The 18,173-nt window shown below is 37.7% G+C and overlaps 1 protein-coding gene across 1 annotated transcript in view; it reads left to right on the top strand.

Annotated features, from left to right (window-relative positions):
* LOC100370046 (tRNA (cytidine(32)/guanosine(34)-2'-O)-methyltransferase-like) overlaps nt 1-12,637 on the top strand; it is a 29,375-nt gene extending 16,738 nt beyond the window's left edge. The window contains exons 9-10 of the mRNA XM_002731029.3: nt 11,162-11,265; nt 11,820-12,637. Of these exons, the coding sequence (XP_002731075.2) occupies nt 11,162-11,265; nt 11,820-12,137 (422 nt within the window). The 3' untranslated portion in view covers nt 12,138-12,637. The remainder of the gene's footprint in view (nt 1-11,161; nt 11,266-11,819) is intronic.
* The last annotated feature ends 5,536 nt before the right edge of the window (nt 12,638-18,173 follow it).

The raw sequence follows: 18,173 nt of genomic DNA, 5'->3' as shown, positions 1-18,173 counted from the left end.
CTGCTAGAGTAGGTCATTATGGTAAGTATTAACAAATCCAGTATCCACTATCACAGTCAGGTCTGCTAGAGTAGACCATTATGGTAAGTAATAACAAATCACTATCCACTATCACAGTCAGGTCTGTTAGAGTAGGTCATTATGGTAAGTAATAACAAATCCAGTATCCACTATCACAGTCAGGCCTGCTTATGTAGGCCAATATGGTAAGTAATAACAAATCCAGTATCCACTATCACAGTCAGGCCTGCTAGAGTAGGCCATTATGGTAAGTAATAACAAATCCAGTATCCACTATCACAGTCAGGCCTGCTAGAGTAGGCCATTATGGTAAGTAGTAACAAATCCAGTATCCACTATCACAGTCAGGCCTGCTAGAGTAGGCCATTATGGTAAGTAATAACAAATCCAGTACTCACTATCACAGTCGGGTCTGCTAGAGTAGGCCATTATGGTAAGTAATAACAAATCCAGTATCCACTATCACAGTTCAGTTGGGCCTGCTAGAGTAGGCCATTATGGTAAGTCTTAACAAACCCAGTATCCACTATCACAGTCAGGCCTGCTAGAGTAGGCCATTATGGTAAGTAATAACAAATCCAGTATCCACTATCACAGTCAGGTCTGCTAGAGTAGGTCATTATGGTAAGTAATACAAATCCAGTATCCACTATCACAGTTCAGTTGGGCCTGCTAGAGTAGGCCATTATGGTAAGTAATAACAAATCCAGTATCTACTATCACAGTCAGGCCTGCTTATGTAGGCCAATATGGTAAGTAATAATAAATCCAGTATCCACTATCACAGTCAGGCCTGCTAGAGTAGGCCATTATGGTAAGTAATAACAAATCCAGTATCCACTATCACAGTCAGGCCTGCTAGAGTAGGCCATTATGGTAAGTAGTAACAAATCCAGTATCCACTATCACAGTCGGGCCTGCTAGAGTAGGCCATTATGGTAAGTAATAACAAATCCAGTACTCACTATCACAGTCAGGCCTGTCAGAGTAGGCCATTATGGTAAGTAATAACAAATCCAGTACTCACTATCACAGTCAGGCCTGCTAGAGTAGGCCATTATGGTAAGTAATAACAAATCCAGTACTCACTATCACAGTCAGGTCTGCTAGAGTAGGCCATTATGGTAAGTAATAACAAATCCAGTATCCACTATCACAGTCAGGCCTGCTAGAGTAGGCCATTATGGTAAATATTAACAAATCCAGTACTCACTATCACAGTCAGGTCTGCTAGAGTAGGGCATTATGGTAAGTAATACAAATCCAGTATCCACTATCACAGTTCAGTTGGGCCTGCTAGAGTAGGCCATTATGGTAAGTAATAACAAATCCAGTATCTACTATCACAGTCAGGCCTGCTTATGTAGGCCAATATGGTAAGTAATAATAAATCCAGTATCCACTATCACAGTCAGGCCTGCTAGAGTAGGCCATTATGGTAAGTAATAACAAATCCAGTATCTACTATCACAGTCAGGCCTGCTTATGTAGGCCAATATGGTAAGTAATAATAAATCCAGTATCCACTATCACAGTCAGGCCTGCTAGAGTAGGCCATTATGGTAAGTAATAACAAATCCAGTATCCACTATCACAGTCAGGCCTGCTAGAGTAGGCCATTATGGTAAGTAGTAACAAATCCAGTATCCACTATCACAGTCAGGCCTGCTAGAGTAGGCCATTATGGTAAGTAATAACAAATCCAGTACTCACTATCACAGTCAGGCCTGTCAGAGTAGGCCATTATGGTAAGTAATAACAAATCCAGTACTCACTATCACAGTCAGGCCTGCTAGAGTAGGCCATTATGGTAAGTAATAACAAATCCAGTATCCACTATCACAGTCAGGCCTGCTTGAGTAGGCCATTATGGTAAGTAATAACAAATCCAGTATCCACTATCACAGTCAAGCCTGCTAGAGTAGGCCATTATGGTAAGTAATAACAAATCCAGTATCCACTATCACAGTCAGGCCTGCTAGAGTAGGCCATGATGGTAAGTAATAACAAATCCAGTATCCACTATCACAGTCAGGCCTGCTAGAGTAGGCCATTATGGTAAGTAATAACAAATCCAGTATCCACTATCACAGTCAGGTCTGCTAGAGTAGGCCATTATGGTAAGTAATAACAAATCCAGTACTCACTATCACAGTCAGGCCTGCTAGAGTAGGCCAATATGGTAAGTAATAACAAATCCAGTATCCACTATCACAGTTCAGTCAGGTCTGCTAGAGTAGGCAATTATGGTAAGTATTAACAAACCCAGTATCCACTATCATAGTCAGGCCTGCTAGAGTAGGCCATTATGGTAAGTAATAACAAATCCAGTACTCACTATCACAGTCAGGTCTGCTAGAGTAGGCCATTATGGTAAGTAATAACAAATCCAGTATCCACTATCACAGTCAGGCCTGCTAGTGTAGGCCATTATGGCAAGTAATAACAAATCCAGTACTCACTATCACAGTCAGGTCTGCTAGAGTAGGCCATTATGGTAAGTAATAACAAATCCAGTACTCACTATCACAGTCAGGTCTGCTAGAGTAGGCCATTATGGTAAGTAATAACAAATCCAGTATCCACTATCACAGTTCAGTCAGGCATGCTAGAGTAGGCCATTATGGTAAGTATTAACAAACCCAGTATCCACTATCACAGTCAGGCCTGCTAGAGTAGGCCATTATGGTAAGTAATAACAAATCCAGTACTCACTATCACAGTCAGGCCTGCTGTAGTAGGCCATTATGGTAAGTAATAACAAATCCAGTACTCACTATCACAGGCAGGTCTGCTAGAGTAGGCCATTATGGTAAGTAATAACAAATCCAGTATCCACTATCACAGTCAGGTCTGCTTGAGTAGGCCATTATGGTAAGTAATAACAAATCCAGTACTCACTATCACAGTCAGGCCTGCTTGAGTAGGCCATTATGGTAAGTAATAACAAATCCAGTATCCACTATCACAGTCAGGTCTGCTAGAGTAGGCCATTATGGTAAGTAATAACAAATCCAGTATCCACTATCACAATCAGGCCTGCTAGAGTAGGCCTTTATTGTAAGTAATAACAAATCCAGTATCCACTATCACAGTCAGGCCTGCTAGAGTAGGCCTTTATTGTAAGTAATAACAAATCCAGTATCCACTATCACAGTCAGGCCTGCTAGAGTAGGCCATTATGGTAAGTAATAACAAATCCAGTATCCACTATCACAGTCAGGCCTGTCAGAGTAGGCCATTATGGTAAGTAATAACAAATCCAGTACTCACTATCACAGTCAGGTCTGCTAGAGTAGGCCATTATGGTAAGTAATAACAAATCCAGTACTCACTATCACAGTCAGGTATGCTAGAGTAGGCCATTATGGTAAGTAATAACAAATCCAGTATCCACTATCACAGTCAGGTATGCTAGAGTAGGCCATTATGGTAAGTAATAACAAATGCAGTACTCACTATCACAGTCAGGCCTGTCAGAGTAGGCCATTATGGTAAGTATTAACAAATCCAGTATCCATTATCACAGTCAGGCCTGCTTGAGTAGGCCATTATGGTAAGTAATAACAAATCCAGTATCCACTATCACAGTCAGGCCTGCTAGAGTAGGCCTTTATTGTAAGTAATAACAAATCCAGTATCCACTATCACAGTCAGGCCTGCTAGAGTAGGCCATTATGGTAAGTAATAAAAAATCCAGTACTCACTATCACAGTCAGGCCTGCTAGAGTAGGCCATTATGGTAAGTAATAACAAATCCAGTACTCACTATCACAGTCAGGTATGCTAGAGTAGGCCATTATGGTAAGTAATAACAAATCCAGTATCCACTATCACAGTCAGGTATGCTAGAGTAGGCCATTATGGTAAGTAATAACAAATGCAGTACCGTTAAAGTCCTATTATAAACCGCGGTTTATATTACAATGTATCAATTTAAAAATTGGGATCAAAAGCTCAAGTTCGGGGTGCGGTTTCTATTACGTACATATTGCAATCACTAAATGGGTGTGGTCATTTTTTGTCCACAACACATGCACAAAACAAACAATACACCGTACAATCTCTTGAATAGGCGTCGGGGAAGAGTGAAAGGCCTTATTTTGATTCTAAAATAGGCGTTACGAAATGTTGAAAAATTACGATCAAAAAAAAATTCTACATGATACAAAAAATACTCAGTATTTTTAATGTAATATGCATTTATTTTTTTTTAATTTTCTTGGTAACGAAAAGTATATTCTAACAGAAGTTTCAAATAAAAACACGAATGCACTGCTTAGTAGCAAATGATCACATAACGGTAGCTCGATCCGGCCATGCTGCTGGTCTCAAGTGAATAACTTACTTGTTTTCGAAGTGTTGATATTGGTGATTACAATAACGCACGAAAAATAAATTCGTTGAATTGTTATAAAATGCAAGTAAAATTCAACTTAGTTTCCCCCGTAAGCGAATGATTTCAGTCACATGTAAACAGCCGATACGATATCCGCCATGCTTTTGAATGCTCACGTGACGTATTATTGACCGGATAGGTCAAGTCGCTAATTAACCAATCAAAATGCTGGATGGTGCCCACGTGTCTAAATTACATAGCTCATTTAAATATGTTAATGACAGTTCAGCGACCTGATGGTGAACGCAACACGGAAGAGATTTACCGATAATGTAGTGCGATCTTTTGCCTTTGATTTCCATGGGAAAACGGCATGATTTTTTTTTTAAATCAAGAAATTATATGTTTTCGAAAGATAAATTATTCTTCAATGCTCAGTTTAACACTTTTACGGTGATAAAAGCTCATTGTCTAAAACTTACGAAACACAGACTTATTCAGAAAGAGTATTGACAGAGGTCGCCGCCAGAACAAAAGCAGTTTCATTGCCTGTCTGACATCTTATCACCGCTGAACAATAAATAGGTGTGAATATTTTTAGGCATGTTGTCGAAACAAAGAATAGGATTAGGAACAATGCCGTTTTGGAACAGCTGGTTTAAACAATGAAGACAGTCACGGTCTTGATGAATTGGGGGTGCGGTTAGTAATAGGTACTTTTCAAGTTTTCAATTTTTGTTAAGAACTCTTTAACCCCGAAGCCGGGAATTGGGGGTGCGGTTACTATTACGTATGCGGTTTATATTAGGACTTTAACGGTACTCACTATCACAGTCAGGCCTGTCAGAGTAGGCCATTATGGTAAGTATTAACAAATCCAGTATCCATTATCACAGTCAGGCCTGCTAGAGTAGGCCATTATGGTAAGTAATAACAAATCCAGTATCCACTATCACAGTCAGGCCTGCTAGAGTAGGCCTTTATTGTAAGTAATAACAAATCCAGTATCCACTATCACAGTCAGGTCTGCTAGAGTAGGCCATTATGGTAAGTAATAACAAATCCAGTATCCACTATCACAATCAGGCCTGCTAGAGTAGGCCTTTATTGTAAGTAATAACAAATCCAGTATCCACTATCACAGTCAGGCCTGCTAGAGTAGGCCTTTATGGTAAGTAATAACAAATCCAGTATCCACTATCACAGTCAGGCCTGTCAGAGTAGGCCATTATGGTAAGTAATAACAAATCCAGTATCCACTATCACAGTCAGGCCTGTCAGAGTAGGCCATTATGGTAAGTAATAACAAATCCAGTACTCACTATCACAGTCAGGTCTGCTAGAGTAGGCCATTATGGTAAGTAATAACAAATCCAGTACTCACTACCACAGTCAGGTCTGCTAGAGTAGGCCATTATGGTAAGTAATAGCAAATCCAGTATCCACTATCACAGTCAGGTCTGCTAGAGTAGGTCATTATGGTAAGTAATAACAAATCCAGTATCCACTATCACAGTCAGGTCTGCTAGAGTAGGTCATTATGGTAAGTAATAACAAATCCAGTATCCACTATCACAGTCAGGTCTGCTAGAGTAAGCAATTATGGTAAGTATTAACAAACCCAGTATCCACTATCACAGTCAGGCCTGCTAGAGTAGGCCATTATGGTAAGTAATAACAAATCCAGTACTCACTATCACAGTCAGGTCTGCTAGAGTAGGCCATTATGGTAAGTAATAACAAATCCAGTATCCACTATCATAGTCAGGCCTGCTAGAATAGGCTATTATGGTAAGTAATAACAAATCCAGTATCCACTATCACAGTCAGGCCTGCTAGAGTAGGTCATTATGGTAAGTATTAATTAACAAATCCAGTACTCACTATCACAGTCAGGCCTGCTAGAGTAGGTCATTATGAGGTATGTACGACCTAGAAATAGTGCCGTATGCGAGTACCAAGTTGCGAGTCGCAAGTAGCAAAATATGCCATATGCTAGTGGTAAAAACGGCATATGCGAGTGGTAAAATGTATCGTTCGCTAGTAGCAAAAAAGCCCTATGCGAGGGGTAATACAAAGGCTTGTAACGTTTGCTTATAATATAACAACGTACGTTCAATTGTGTTTTATCACAGTAAAATCAAATATTTAGCATGGTTATGAAATGATGTGTACATGGTTGGTTAAGATTGGCATGATGCTGTATCAAAAAAGTTCTTTCAGTCGTTTGCATAGAATCGATGTTTGCTCTTCACGAAATTGCACAGGAAACGTGAAAGCACAATAATTTAATAAACGGCCATGACCAGCCAGCACACTCCGCATAACATGTGAAATTTGTTTTTTCTTTCGGTAAAATTAGTATGAACCCGTGGTCAGCGATTAAAGAATCATAGAATTATAAGTGTAGTTAGTAACGGGTGCGTGTTCACCGAAGGGTCACAGAATTCTTGTGTGACGCGCCGCCGTTTAAATGAAGACAATGGCAGGTTTCAAAAGTAGTCACACCTCGGAGAGGTGTAAAATTTGCCACAACCCAAGTGTTAACTAGCACACAATTCCATAATACATAGTTTGTTTTCCCATCAAGGTTTGTTTTACCATGTGTAGGGACATCCAAATGTGTAAGGCTATTGGAAACCAAAAAAATAAAGGAATGGGATAGCTATAATTGGATAAATTTGGCATATGAAAACACCAAAATCAATGATTTTTTTCAGTGGCTGTGTGACCTTGTGTCTGACACATTCATATGCAAATGAGTAATCTGTGAAACAAACAGGTGCGGGGACAAACCACTCAAATGTTTGGAAACACTCATTGTGTGTCAGATAGCTACTGATAACACATCCTAACATTGCTTTGTCTTGAGTTTATCTTTGAAACTTATAGGCACACAGATTAAACCTGTGTTGTTGATTTTGGAAAACACTACTGAGGCTGCCTTGCTTCCCTTCAGAAAATCTACATTTTAACCAACATACATGACATTCTATTTTCTAGTTTATGGTGCATTTCATCAATTAATAAATATATGTGAAAATCGTAATTTTCAACACAAATAATAGTCTCGCTACCTTAACACTTGGGTTGTGGCAAATTTTACACCTCTCCGAGGTGTGACTACTTTTGAAACCTGCCATTGTCTTCATTTAAACGGCGGCGCGTCACACAAGAATTCTGTGACCCTTCGGTGAACATGCACCCGTTACTAACTACACTTATAATTCTATGATTCTTTAATCGCTGACCACGGGTTCATACTAATTTTACCGAAAGAAAAAACAAATTTCACATGTTATGCGGAGTGTGCTGGCTGGTCATGGCCGTTTATTAAATTATTGTGCTTTCACGTTTCCTGTGCAATTTCGTGAAGAGCAAACATCGATTCTATGCAAACGACTGAAAGAACTTTTTTGATACAGCATCATGCCAATCTTAACCAACCATGTACACATCATTTCATAACCATGCTAAATATTTGATTTTACTGTGATAAAACACAATTGAACGTACGTTGTTATATTATAAGCAAACGTTACAAGCCTTTGTATTACCCCTCGCATAGGGCTTTTTTGCTACTAGCGAACGATACATTTTACCACTCGCATATGCCGTTTTTACCACTAGCATATGGCATATTTTGCTACTTGCGACTCGCAACTTGGTACTCGCATACGGCACTATTTCTAGGTCGTACATACCTGTCATTATGGTAAGTAATAAGAAATCCAGTATCCACTATCACAGTCAGGCCTGCTAGAGTAGGCCATTATGGTAAGTAATAAGAAATCCAGTATCCACTATCACAGTTCAGTCAGGCCTGCTGGAGTAGGTCATTATGGTAAGTATTAACAAATCCAGTATCCACTATCACAGTCAGGCCTGCTAGAGTAGGTCATTATGGTAAGTATTAATTAACAAATCCAGTACTCACTATCACAGTCAGGCCTGCTAGAGTAGGCCATTATGGTAAGTAATAAGAAATCCAGTATCCACTATCACAGTCAGGCCTGCTAGAGTAGGCCATTATGGTAAGTAATAAGAAATCCAGTATCCACTATCACGGTTCAGTCAGGCCTGCTAGAGTAGGTCATTATGGTAAGTATTAACAAATCCAGTATCCACTATCACGGTTCAGTCAGGCCTGCTAGAGTAGGCCATTATGGTAAGTATTAACAAATCCAGTATCCACTATCACAGTCAGGTCTGCTAGAGTAGGTCATTATGGTAAGTAATAACAAATCCAGTATCCACTATCACAGTTCAGTCAGGTCTGCTAGAGTAGGCAATTATGGTAAGTAATAACAAATCTAGTATCCACTATCACAGTCAGGCCTGCTAGAGTAGGCCATTATGGTAAGTAATAACAAATCCAGTATCCACTATCACAGTCAGGCCTGCTAGAGTAGGTCATTATGGTAAGTAATAAGAAATCCAGTATCCACTATCACGGTTCAGTCAGGCCTGCTAGAGTAGGTCATTATGGTAAGTATTAACAAATCCAGTATCCACTATCACGGTTCAGTCAGGCCTGCTAGAGTAGGCCATTATGGTAAGTATTAACAAACCCAGTATCCACTATCACAGTCAGGCCTGCTAGAGTAGGCCATTATGGTAAGTAATAACAAATCCAGTACTCACTCTCACAGTCAGGTCTGCTAGAGTAGGCCATTATGGTAAGTAATAACAAATCTAGTATCCACTATCACAGTCAGGCCTGCTAGAGTAGGCCATTATGGTAAGTAATAACAAATCCAGTATCCACTATCACAGTCAGGCCTGCTAGAGTAGGTCATTATGGTAAGTAATAAGAAATCCAGTATCCACTATCACGGTTCAGTCAGGCCTGCTAGAGTAGGTCATTATGGTAAGTATTAACAAATCCAGTATCCACTATCACGGTTCAGTCAGGCCTGCTAGAGTAGGCCATTATGGTAAGTAATAACAAATCCAGTATCCACTATCACAGTCAGGTCTGCTAGAGTAGGTCATTATGGTAAGTAATAACAAATCCAGTATCCACTATCACAGTTCAGTCAGGTCTGCTAGAGTAGGCAATTATGGTAAGTATTAACAAACCCAGTATCCACTATCACAGTCAGGCCTGCTAGAGTAGGCCATTATGGTAAGTAATAACAAATCCAGTACTCACTCTCACAGTCAGGTCTGCTAGAGTAGGCCATTATGGTAAGTAATAACAAATCTAGTATCCACTATCACAGTCAGGCCTGCTAGAGTAGGCCATTATGGTAAGTAATAACAAATCCAGTATCCACTATCACAGTCAGGCCTGCTAGAGTAGGCCATTATGGTAAGTAATAACAAATCCAGTATCCACTATCACAGTCAGGTCTGCTTGAGTAGGCCATTATGGTAAGTAATAACAAATCCAGTACTCACTCTCACAGTCAGGTCTGCTAGAGTAGGCCATTATGGTAAGTAATAACAAATCTAGTATCCACTATCACAGTCAGGCCTGCTAGAGTAGGTCATTATGGTAAGTATTAATTAACAAATCCAGTACTCACTATCACAGTCAGGCCTGTTAGAGTAGGCCATTATGGTAAGTAATAACAAATCCAGTATCCACTATCACAGTCAGGCCTGCTAGAGTAGGCCATTATGGTAAGTAATAACAAATCCAGTACTCATTATCACAGTCAGGCCTGCTAGTGTAGGCCATTATGGTAAGTAATAACAAATCCAGTATCCACTATCACAGTTCAGTCAGGCCTGCTATAGTAGGTCATTATGGTAAGTATTAATTAACAAATCCAGTACTCACTATCACAGTCAGGCCAGCTAGAGTAGGCCATTATGGTAAGTAATAACAAATCCAGTATCCACTATGACAGTCAGGCCTGCTAGAGTAGGCCATTATGGTAAGTAATAACAAATCCAGTATCCACTATGACAGTCAGGCCTGCTAGAGTAGGCCATTATGGTAAGTAATAACAAATCCAGTATCCACTATCACAGTCAGGCCTGTCAGAGTAAGTAATAACAAATCCAGTATCCACTATCACAGTTCAGTCAGGCCTGCTATAGTAGGTCATTATGGTAAGTATTAATTAACAAATCCAGTACTCACTATCACAGTCAGGCCAGCTAGAGTAGGCCATTATGGTAAGTAATAACAAATCCAGTATCCACTATCACAGTCAGGCCTGCTAGAGTAGGCCATTATGGTAAGTAATAACAAATCCAGTATCCACTATCACAGTCAGGCCTGCTAGAGTAGGCCATTATGGTAAGTAATAAGAAATCCAGTATCCACTATCACGGTTCAGTCAGGCCTGCTAGAGTAGGTCATTATGGTAAGTATTAACAAATCCAGTATCCACTATCACGGTTCAGTCAGGCATGCTGCTGTTCTTAAGACAGGGAACCATGTACAGTGACTTTTATTACGGCTTTTGAGACTGGAAACACTGACTGTCATAAATGCATTTCAATCGTCAAAATACAGAATGTATGGTGTAAAATCCACTGAATAGAAATGATTTGTTTGTACTATTGACAAGGTACAGCTTCCAGGCCAGTCCATTACATCAACCTGTCTAGCAATGAAGTAATTCTGTCACATAAAAATAGTATAGACTGGTGACTGGTCAACAAAATCAACATCTGTGTTTGTTTGTCATTTATCTACATATCAAAACACTACCAAGCTGTGAATGGCTTCTCATACATTCATTTACATCATAGAAGTGTTTAGTCTTAAATGGCATGACTGTTAGACCTGTGTTTTATTTTCATAGTACAGAGTATTTTTAACCGAATATTTTCTGTTTCTAGATGTTGATTTCAACTCTTTGGAAGGACCAAATCGTATCATTGTACCATTCCTTGCATGTGGTGATCTCAGTGCATTTGATTCTGATAAGACTTATCCTCTCAAGGTATGTAAAATTATTGAAACAGTGCCCTCTATGGTGGTATAATGCCCTCATACTACCATTCCTTGTATATGGTGATCTCAGTGCATTTAAGAAGACTTACCTTCTCAAGGTATGTATTGATATCCATATCAGAGTAATGAATTTACAAATGAAATGAAAATGAAATATGGACTTGAACATATATTTATCAATATTGTGTGGTTTTAATACTCCATACAAAATGTACATACATGAAATTGTATTATGATTTTTCATAAACTAAAAATGTAGCATGTACAGGATACTTTTCTGTATTCGTTAGATGAATAGTCAAAACTACTAATTTGCATGTGCAGTGATTGTTATTGTTTGTACCAAAACAACCAGTGCATATGTGTATTAGAGAATTCCATTTTTTAATCGAACAAATTACATATAACCATAAATCATACAGTTTTAATTCATCTGTCAATATACATTACCACACAAAACTAAATTACATGTTTCTTTTCATTTTGCATCTTTAATGCAATCATATTGTGACATATAACCTGTTTTCCATTCTCCATTCACAGCTGGATTCAGACAAAGATTACGAGTATCATCCACCAACTCAGCCTCCAATCAAACCCCCCTACGAAACGGCTTGTTATCTGAAAAAAAATGACATGCTGGCAAAACTGAAAAAACCGCAACAAACCAATGAAGGAGATAAAGGGGCTCATTATGCTGTCAGTGAGAAAGCTGATGTTGTGGCAGCAAAAGACAGTGAAGCTAAGGAGTCTTTCAACACAGCAACTGATTTAAGTCACCTGGGTGCATCTGCTCCTGTGAGTCCACCAGAAACTGACTTGATTAAAGACATTAAACATATTGCTATCAATGACAGCTGAAAAAAATAGTAATTTGTCATTCTTTGCTACCACTTTTCTTTATGAATTTCCTCATTAACCTTTTGTCAGTATCAGGTGAACTAATGGAATCCGGGACACGTACCTGAATCTACACCGCACTAATGATGCAATCAATGCATGCACAATTGAGCTTAAAGGGCAGAGGTCACCACGATATGTCTTGCTTTGATGCAGAGGTTGTATACAATGCATGCTAAATAATTTATTTACCTGAAATTCAAACCTGCTACACAACAACCACTGCCTTTCAATTGTTACAATTTTGAATCTAAAACTTATATAAATTTTGGCTCAATTCTTTTCAATTATGTTTTGAATGTTGTGACGTATTTTCTGACAACTGTATAATATTGACATGTGTGTATATACGTAATAGTCAACCAGTATGTGTGTGAATTATCAGTTTTTATCTGAATTTAAATAAATAAATACTAGGACTACTGTTTTAATAATGAAATAAATAAATATTAGAAACTCTATCCAGTCTCAATCTTTGATCCATGCATGAATTCTGGGATGAGGCTTTTTGTATTTCTTTTTTGCTAGAAAAAAACAAATTATTTAAGTGGGACATAGTTATTGGTATTAGCTCTGTTAGGATTGCATCTGCAATAGCACATCTAAACCAAACATTGCATACTGAAACATTAAAATGAAATTATAACTGAACATTGCATTGACTGATTACAATCGGTTGTGTAGTTGCAACTGTTGTTTAACGTCTGTGTGATTTCTGCTGCTGTTGTGCATCACAGTAATACACAAATTCAGCATAACAAACTATGATTATTCCAAACCTTATCGTTTACATGTGGTGTTCTGATGTTCGACTTGCATGGCTCACGTTATCTGCAGAACTTACAAGATTACATCATACATATAAGGTTAAAGGTCACGACACTACAGTATTGAACTAAATGACTAGAAAATGCTGCATATATATGCAGGTTATCTCAACACCGAACTGAAAAATTCCGTCTACAAAGTTGTGCAAAGCGATTGCAAAGTTGGTTGATTCATTTGGAAATTTTACCTATAATAAGTTCGAAAATGTGAATAAACATTTCGTAAATAGCCGTTAAATTACCGTACTGTCTTCCATGCATATAGAGGTCAAAGGTCAATTCAAGAAGTTACTTGTGCAAACAATATCAATTTTAAATGATTGACAAACATGAAATAGCTACCATTACAGGCAAATTTCAAATTAGTCATGCAGTGTGGTTAGGTGATGTATCGATGTCTAAAGTTAAGCTCAATCGAGCGTGGTTAGTACTTTCATGGGAAACCCCTTGAATAAAACCAGATGATTTTTTTGAATTCATCAGACATGGAAAAGATATTGAGCAACTTTCATGCATTCTTTTTCACTTACTGTGATATCAATCATTTATAGCAGAAAGGCGTGAGAATTTTTGTATTTTTTTTAAATTAAAGAAATATTTCCAAATTCCCTTAATGATCAAATAAATTGTTGTTGCAATCGGCACATAGTGGCTTTAAGCCGATAATACACCGTTCAAAGTTGTTCAAAGCGATTGCATAGTTGATAGATGTATTTGTATGTTTGCCCTAAGTTGTTGGCATATGAAACCCCGCAGTTGTAAAGTCGAAAAAATGAATGCAGCCGATATTAGCAGATTGTCATATAAGGTGACTGTAAAATGTTGAAAAACTGCCTGCAAAGTTGTGAAAAGCGATTGAAACGTTGGCAGCGGTGCTTGTATATTTGACCTAAGTCATTGTCATGCCAACCCCGGCCCGCAGTTCAATTTCGAAAACATGAATTAAATGACTGGAAAATGCCGCATATATATGGAGATTATCCCAACATCAAACATCAAACTGGAAGACAAAGTGCTTACAAAGTTGTGCAAAGCGATTGCAAAGTTGGTAGATTCATTTGGGAATATGACCTATGATATTATATTGACGACACCCATAGTTAAAAGTTCGAAAATGTGAATAAATATTTCGTAAATAGCCGTTAAATTATCGTACTGTCTCCCAAGCATGTAGAGGTCAAAGGTCAATTGAAGAAGTTACTTGTGCAAACGATATCAATTTTAAAACAATGATAAACATCAAATAACCAACAATTGATGTAAATTTCAAACAACAATTTAGGTCATAGAAACACACAAATCTACCAACTTTGTAATCGCTTTGCACAACTTTGCACGCTGTTATAACAGCTTAGAGCAATTAGATGTAGACTGCAAAAGCTGTTTTTTTTTTAATTGAAAATACGAGCATAGTTTAAAACTTTCTATGAACTTAAACATTTCTAATAATTTCCATGACTCCCCACAATAATTGTTCGACATTAGAGTAAGAAATATTACACAAAAAGTGCTTTATTGTCTTTTCAATGTGTGTGGGAATCCCCCAAAATAAGCACCAGCTTATTTTCTCAGGTTGTCTCCAATGCAAGTACTAACCACGACCGATTCAGCTTAATTTTACATATCGATCGATGACCTGATCACTCAGCTATGAAAGTCATTTTAAATTTATTCTAATTGGCGACCATTTAATGTTTGGGAATGTTTCAAAATTCTACATCCTTCGGGAGCCACTACGATATTCAAACGGCCTTTTACGAAATATTTATTCACTTCTCCGATAATGTAACATCATAGATAACATTTCCATCTCACTATGACAACTTTGCACTAGCTTTTCACAACTTGGTAAGCACTTTGTTTATCATTCTACGCGTGGGTAGTGGTACACTCTGCTTTTTTAGACTTTTGCACAGTTCTATATCTAAATTCAACTGCGGGGTTCGATATGAAATGACTGAGTGGAATTATGCACGCAAATCAATCAACTTTTCAATCGCTTTTCACGTCTTTAGACGGTGTTTTACATTTCATGGCCAACTCATATGACAGTCTGCTAGCATAGGAAGTTTCAAATGTTTTTTATTCATTGTTCATACTTTATAACTACAGGGTTCGATATAACAACAGCTTAGGTCAAATAAACACGCAAATCTTTGCAGTCGCTTTGAACAACTGAGCACGATGTTGAGTTTCTAACGAAAGAGTTGTTGATGCTGTCGGCACGTAGTGGGTTTTACATGAAAAAGATATAGGGCAACGTTCCTGCATTTTTTCTTACTGTGATGTCAATCATTCATAGTGGAAAATCGTGGCGTTTTGGTAACTTTTTTAATTAATGGAAACTTTTCAAATTACTTCTAATTTTCACGAACAAGTTGTTCACATTGTCAGCACGCAGTGAGTTTTACGCTGTAAATGCATCGTGTAAAGATGTGCAAAGTTATTGCAAAGTTGTGGAAAGTTATTGCAAAGTTGGTTGATGTATTTGTATATATGACCTAAGTTGTTGGCATATAGAAAGGCGCAGTTGTTAAGTCGATAAATTTAATAAAATCCATTTGAAAGCAGCATATAGATGTTCACGTGAGCTGACTGTAAAACGTTAGAAAACAGTGTGCAAAGTTGAAAAAACGAAGGAAATATTGGCGGAGTTGCTTGAATATTTAACCTAAATCATTATCATGACAACCCCGAGTTAAATTGTGCAAACAATAAGTTAATGTTCCGAGAATGCCTCACATATATGCAGATTATCACACCAGTCAACCGAAAAACCGACAACAAACTGCTTACAAAGTTGTGAAAAAAGATTGCAAACTTGGTAGTTTCAAGCGGGATTGTTAACGGTGATATCATATTAACAAGTCCCGGAGTAGAAAATTCGAAATACGAATTAATATTTCGTAAATTGGTATTAAATCAACGGAGTGTTAAATCAAGTATGTAAAGGTCATAGGTCAATATAGAGGTACCTGTGCAAGCGATATCGAGTGAAAACATCCAAAACATAAAATAGCCGCCAATTCGGCTTAATTTCGAATAATCCATGCTGCTGTGTGGTTAGGTGCTCGACAAATGTTTAAAGTAAAGCACAATCGGGCGAGGTTAGTACTTGCATGGGAGGCTACCTGAGTAAAAAACCTGTAGAATTTATATTTTTGTGTTTCATCACACACATGGAAAATATATAAGGCAATGTTCCTGCATTTTTTCTTACTGTGATGTCAATCATTCATAGTGAAAAATCGTGGCGTTTTTGTAACTTTATTTAATTAATGGAAACTTTTCAAATTACTTCTAATTTTCACGAACAAGTTGTTCATGTTGTCTGCACGTAGTTTGTTTTACGCTGTTAACGCATCGTGTAAAGATGTGCAAAGTTTTTGCAAAGTTGTGGAAAGTTATTGCAAAGTTGGTAGATGTATTTGTATCTATAACCTAAGTTGTTGGCATATAGAAAAGCGCAGTTTTGAAGCCGACAAATTAATAAAAGGCAGTTAAAAGCAGCCTATATATGTTCACGTGAGCTGACTGTAAAACGTTATAAACCAGCGCGCAATGTTGGAAAAAACGAGGGAAATGTTGGCGGAGTTGCTTGTATATTTAACCTAAGCCATTATCATGACAACCCCGCAGTTCAATTTTGAAAACATAAAGTAAATGTTCCGAGAATGCCTCACATATATGCAGATTATTACACCAGTCAACTGAAAAATCGACAACAAACTGCTTACAAAGTTGTGAAAAGCGATTGCAAAGTTGGTAGTTTCATGCGGGATTGTTACCTTTGATAGCATATTAACAAATCCCGTAGTAGAAAATTCGAAATACGAATTAATATTTCGTAAATTTGTGTTAAATCACCGTAGAGTTATATCAAGTATGCAAAGGTCATAGGTCAATATAGAAGGTACCTGTGAAAGCGATATCGAGTGAAAATATCCAAAATATACAATAGCCGCCAATTCGGCTTAATTTCAAATAATCCAGGCTGCTGTGTGGTTAGGTACTCGACAAATGTTTAAAGTAAAGCTCAATCGAGCGTCGTTAGTACTTGCATGGGAGACTACCTGAGTAAAGGTCCTGTAGAATTAATATTTTTTTGTTTCATCACACTCATGGAAAAAATATAAGGCAACGTTCCTGCATTTTTTCTTACTGTGATGTCAATCATTCATAGTGCAAAATCGTGGCGTTTTTGTAACTTGTTCTAATTAATGGAAACTTTTCAATTTACTTCTAATTTTCACGAACACGTTGTTCATGTTGTCTGCACGTAGTTTGTTTTACGCTGTTAACGCATCGTGTAAAGATGTATAAAGTTATTCCAAAGTTCTGGAAAGTTATTGCAATGTTGGTAGATGTATTTTTATCTATGACCTAAGTTGTTGGCATATAGAAAAGCACAGTCTTTAAGCCGACAAATTTAATAAAAGGCAGTTAAAAGCAGCCTATATATGTTCACGTGAACTGACTGTAAAACGTTATAAACCAGCGCGCAAAGTTGGAAAAAACGAGGGAAATGTTGGCGGAGTTGCTTGTAAATTAACCTAAGTCATTATCATGACAACCCCGCAGTTCAATTTTGAAAATATAAAGTAAATGTTCCGAGAATGCCTCACATATATGCAGATTATCACACCAGTCAACCGAAAAATCGATAACAAACTGCCTACAAAGTTGTGAAAAGCGATTGCAAAGTTGGTAGTTTCATGCGGGATTGTTACCTTTGATATCATATTAGCAAGTCCCGTAGTAGAAAATGCGAAATACGAATTAATATTTCGTAAATTGGTGTTAAATCAACGTAGTGTTAAATCAAGTATGTATAGGTCATAAGTCAATATAGAGATACCTGTGCAAGCGATATCGAATGAAAACCTCCAAAACATAAGATAGCCGCCAATTCGGCTTAATTTCGAATAACCCATGCTGCTGTGCTCAACAAATGTTTAAAGTAAAGCACAATCGGGCTTGGTTAGTACTTGTATGAGAGACAACCTGGGTAAAAGTCCTGTAGAATTTATATTTTTGTTTCATCACACTCATGGGTAAAATATAAGGCAACGTTCCAGCATTTTTTATTACTGTGATGTCAATCATTCATAGTGAAAAATCGTGGCGATTTTGTAACTTTTTTAATTAATGGAAACTTTTCAAATTACTT

The sequence above is a fragment of the Saccoglossus kowalevskii genome, chromosome 15, assembly GCF_978046115.1.
Source record: "Saccoglossus kowalevskii chromosome 15, keSacKowa6.1, whole genome shotgun sequence".
Lineage (NCBI taxonomy): Eukaryota > Metazoa > Hemichordata > Enteropneusta > Harrimaniidae > Saccoglossus > Saccoglossus kowalevskii.
The sequence above is the reverse complement of the archived record's forward strand: the minus strand, read 5'-3'. Positions and strand labels throughout refer to the sequence as shown.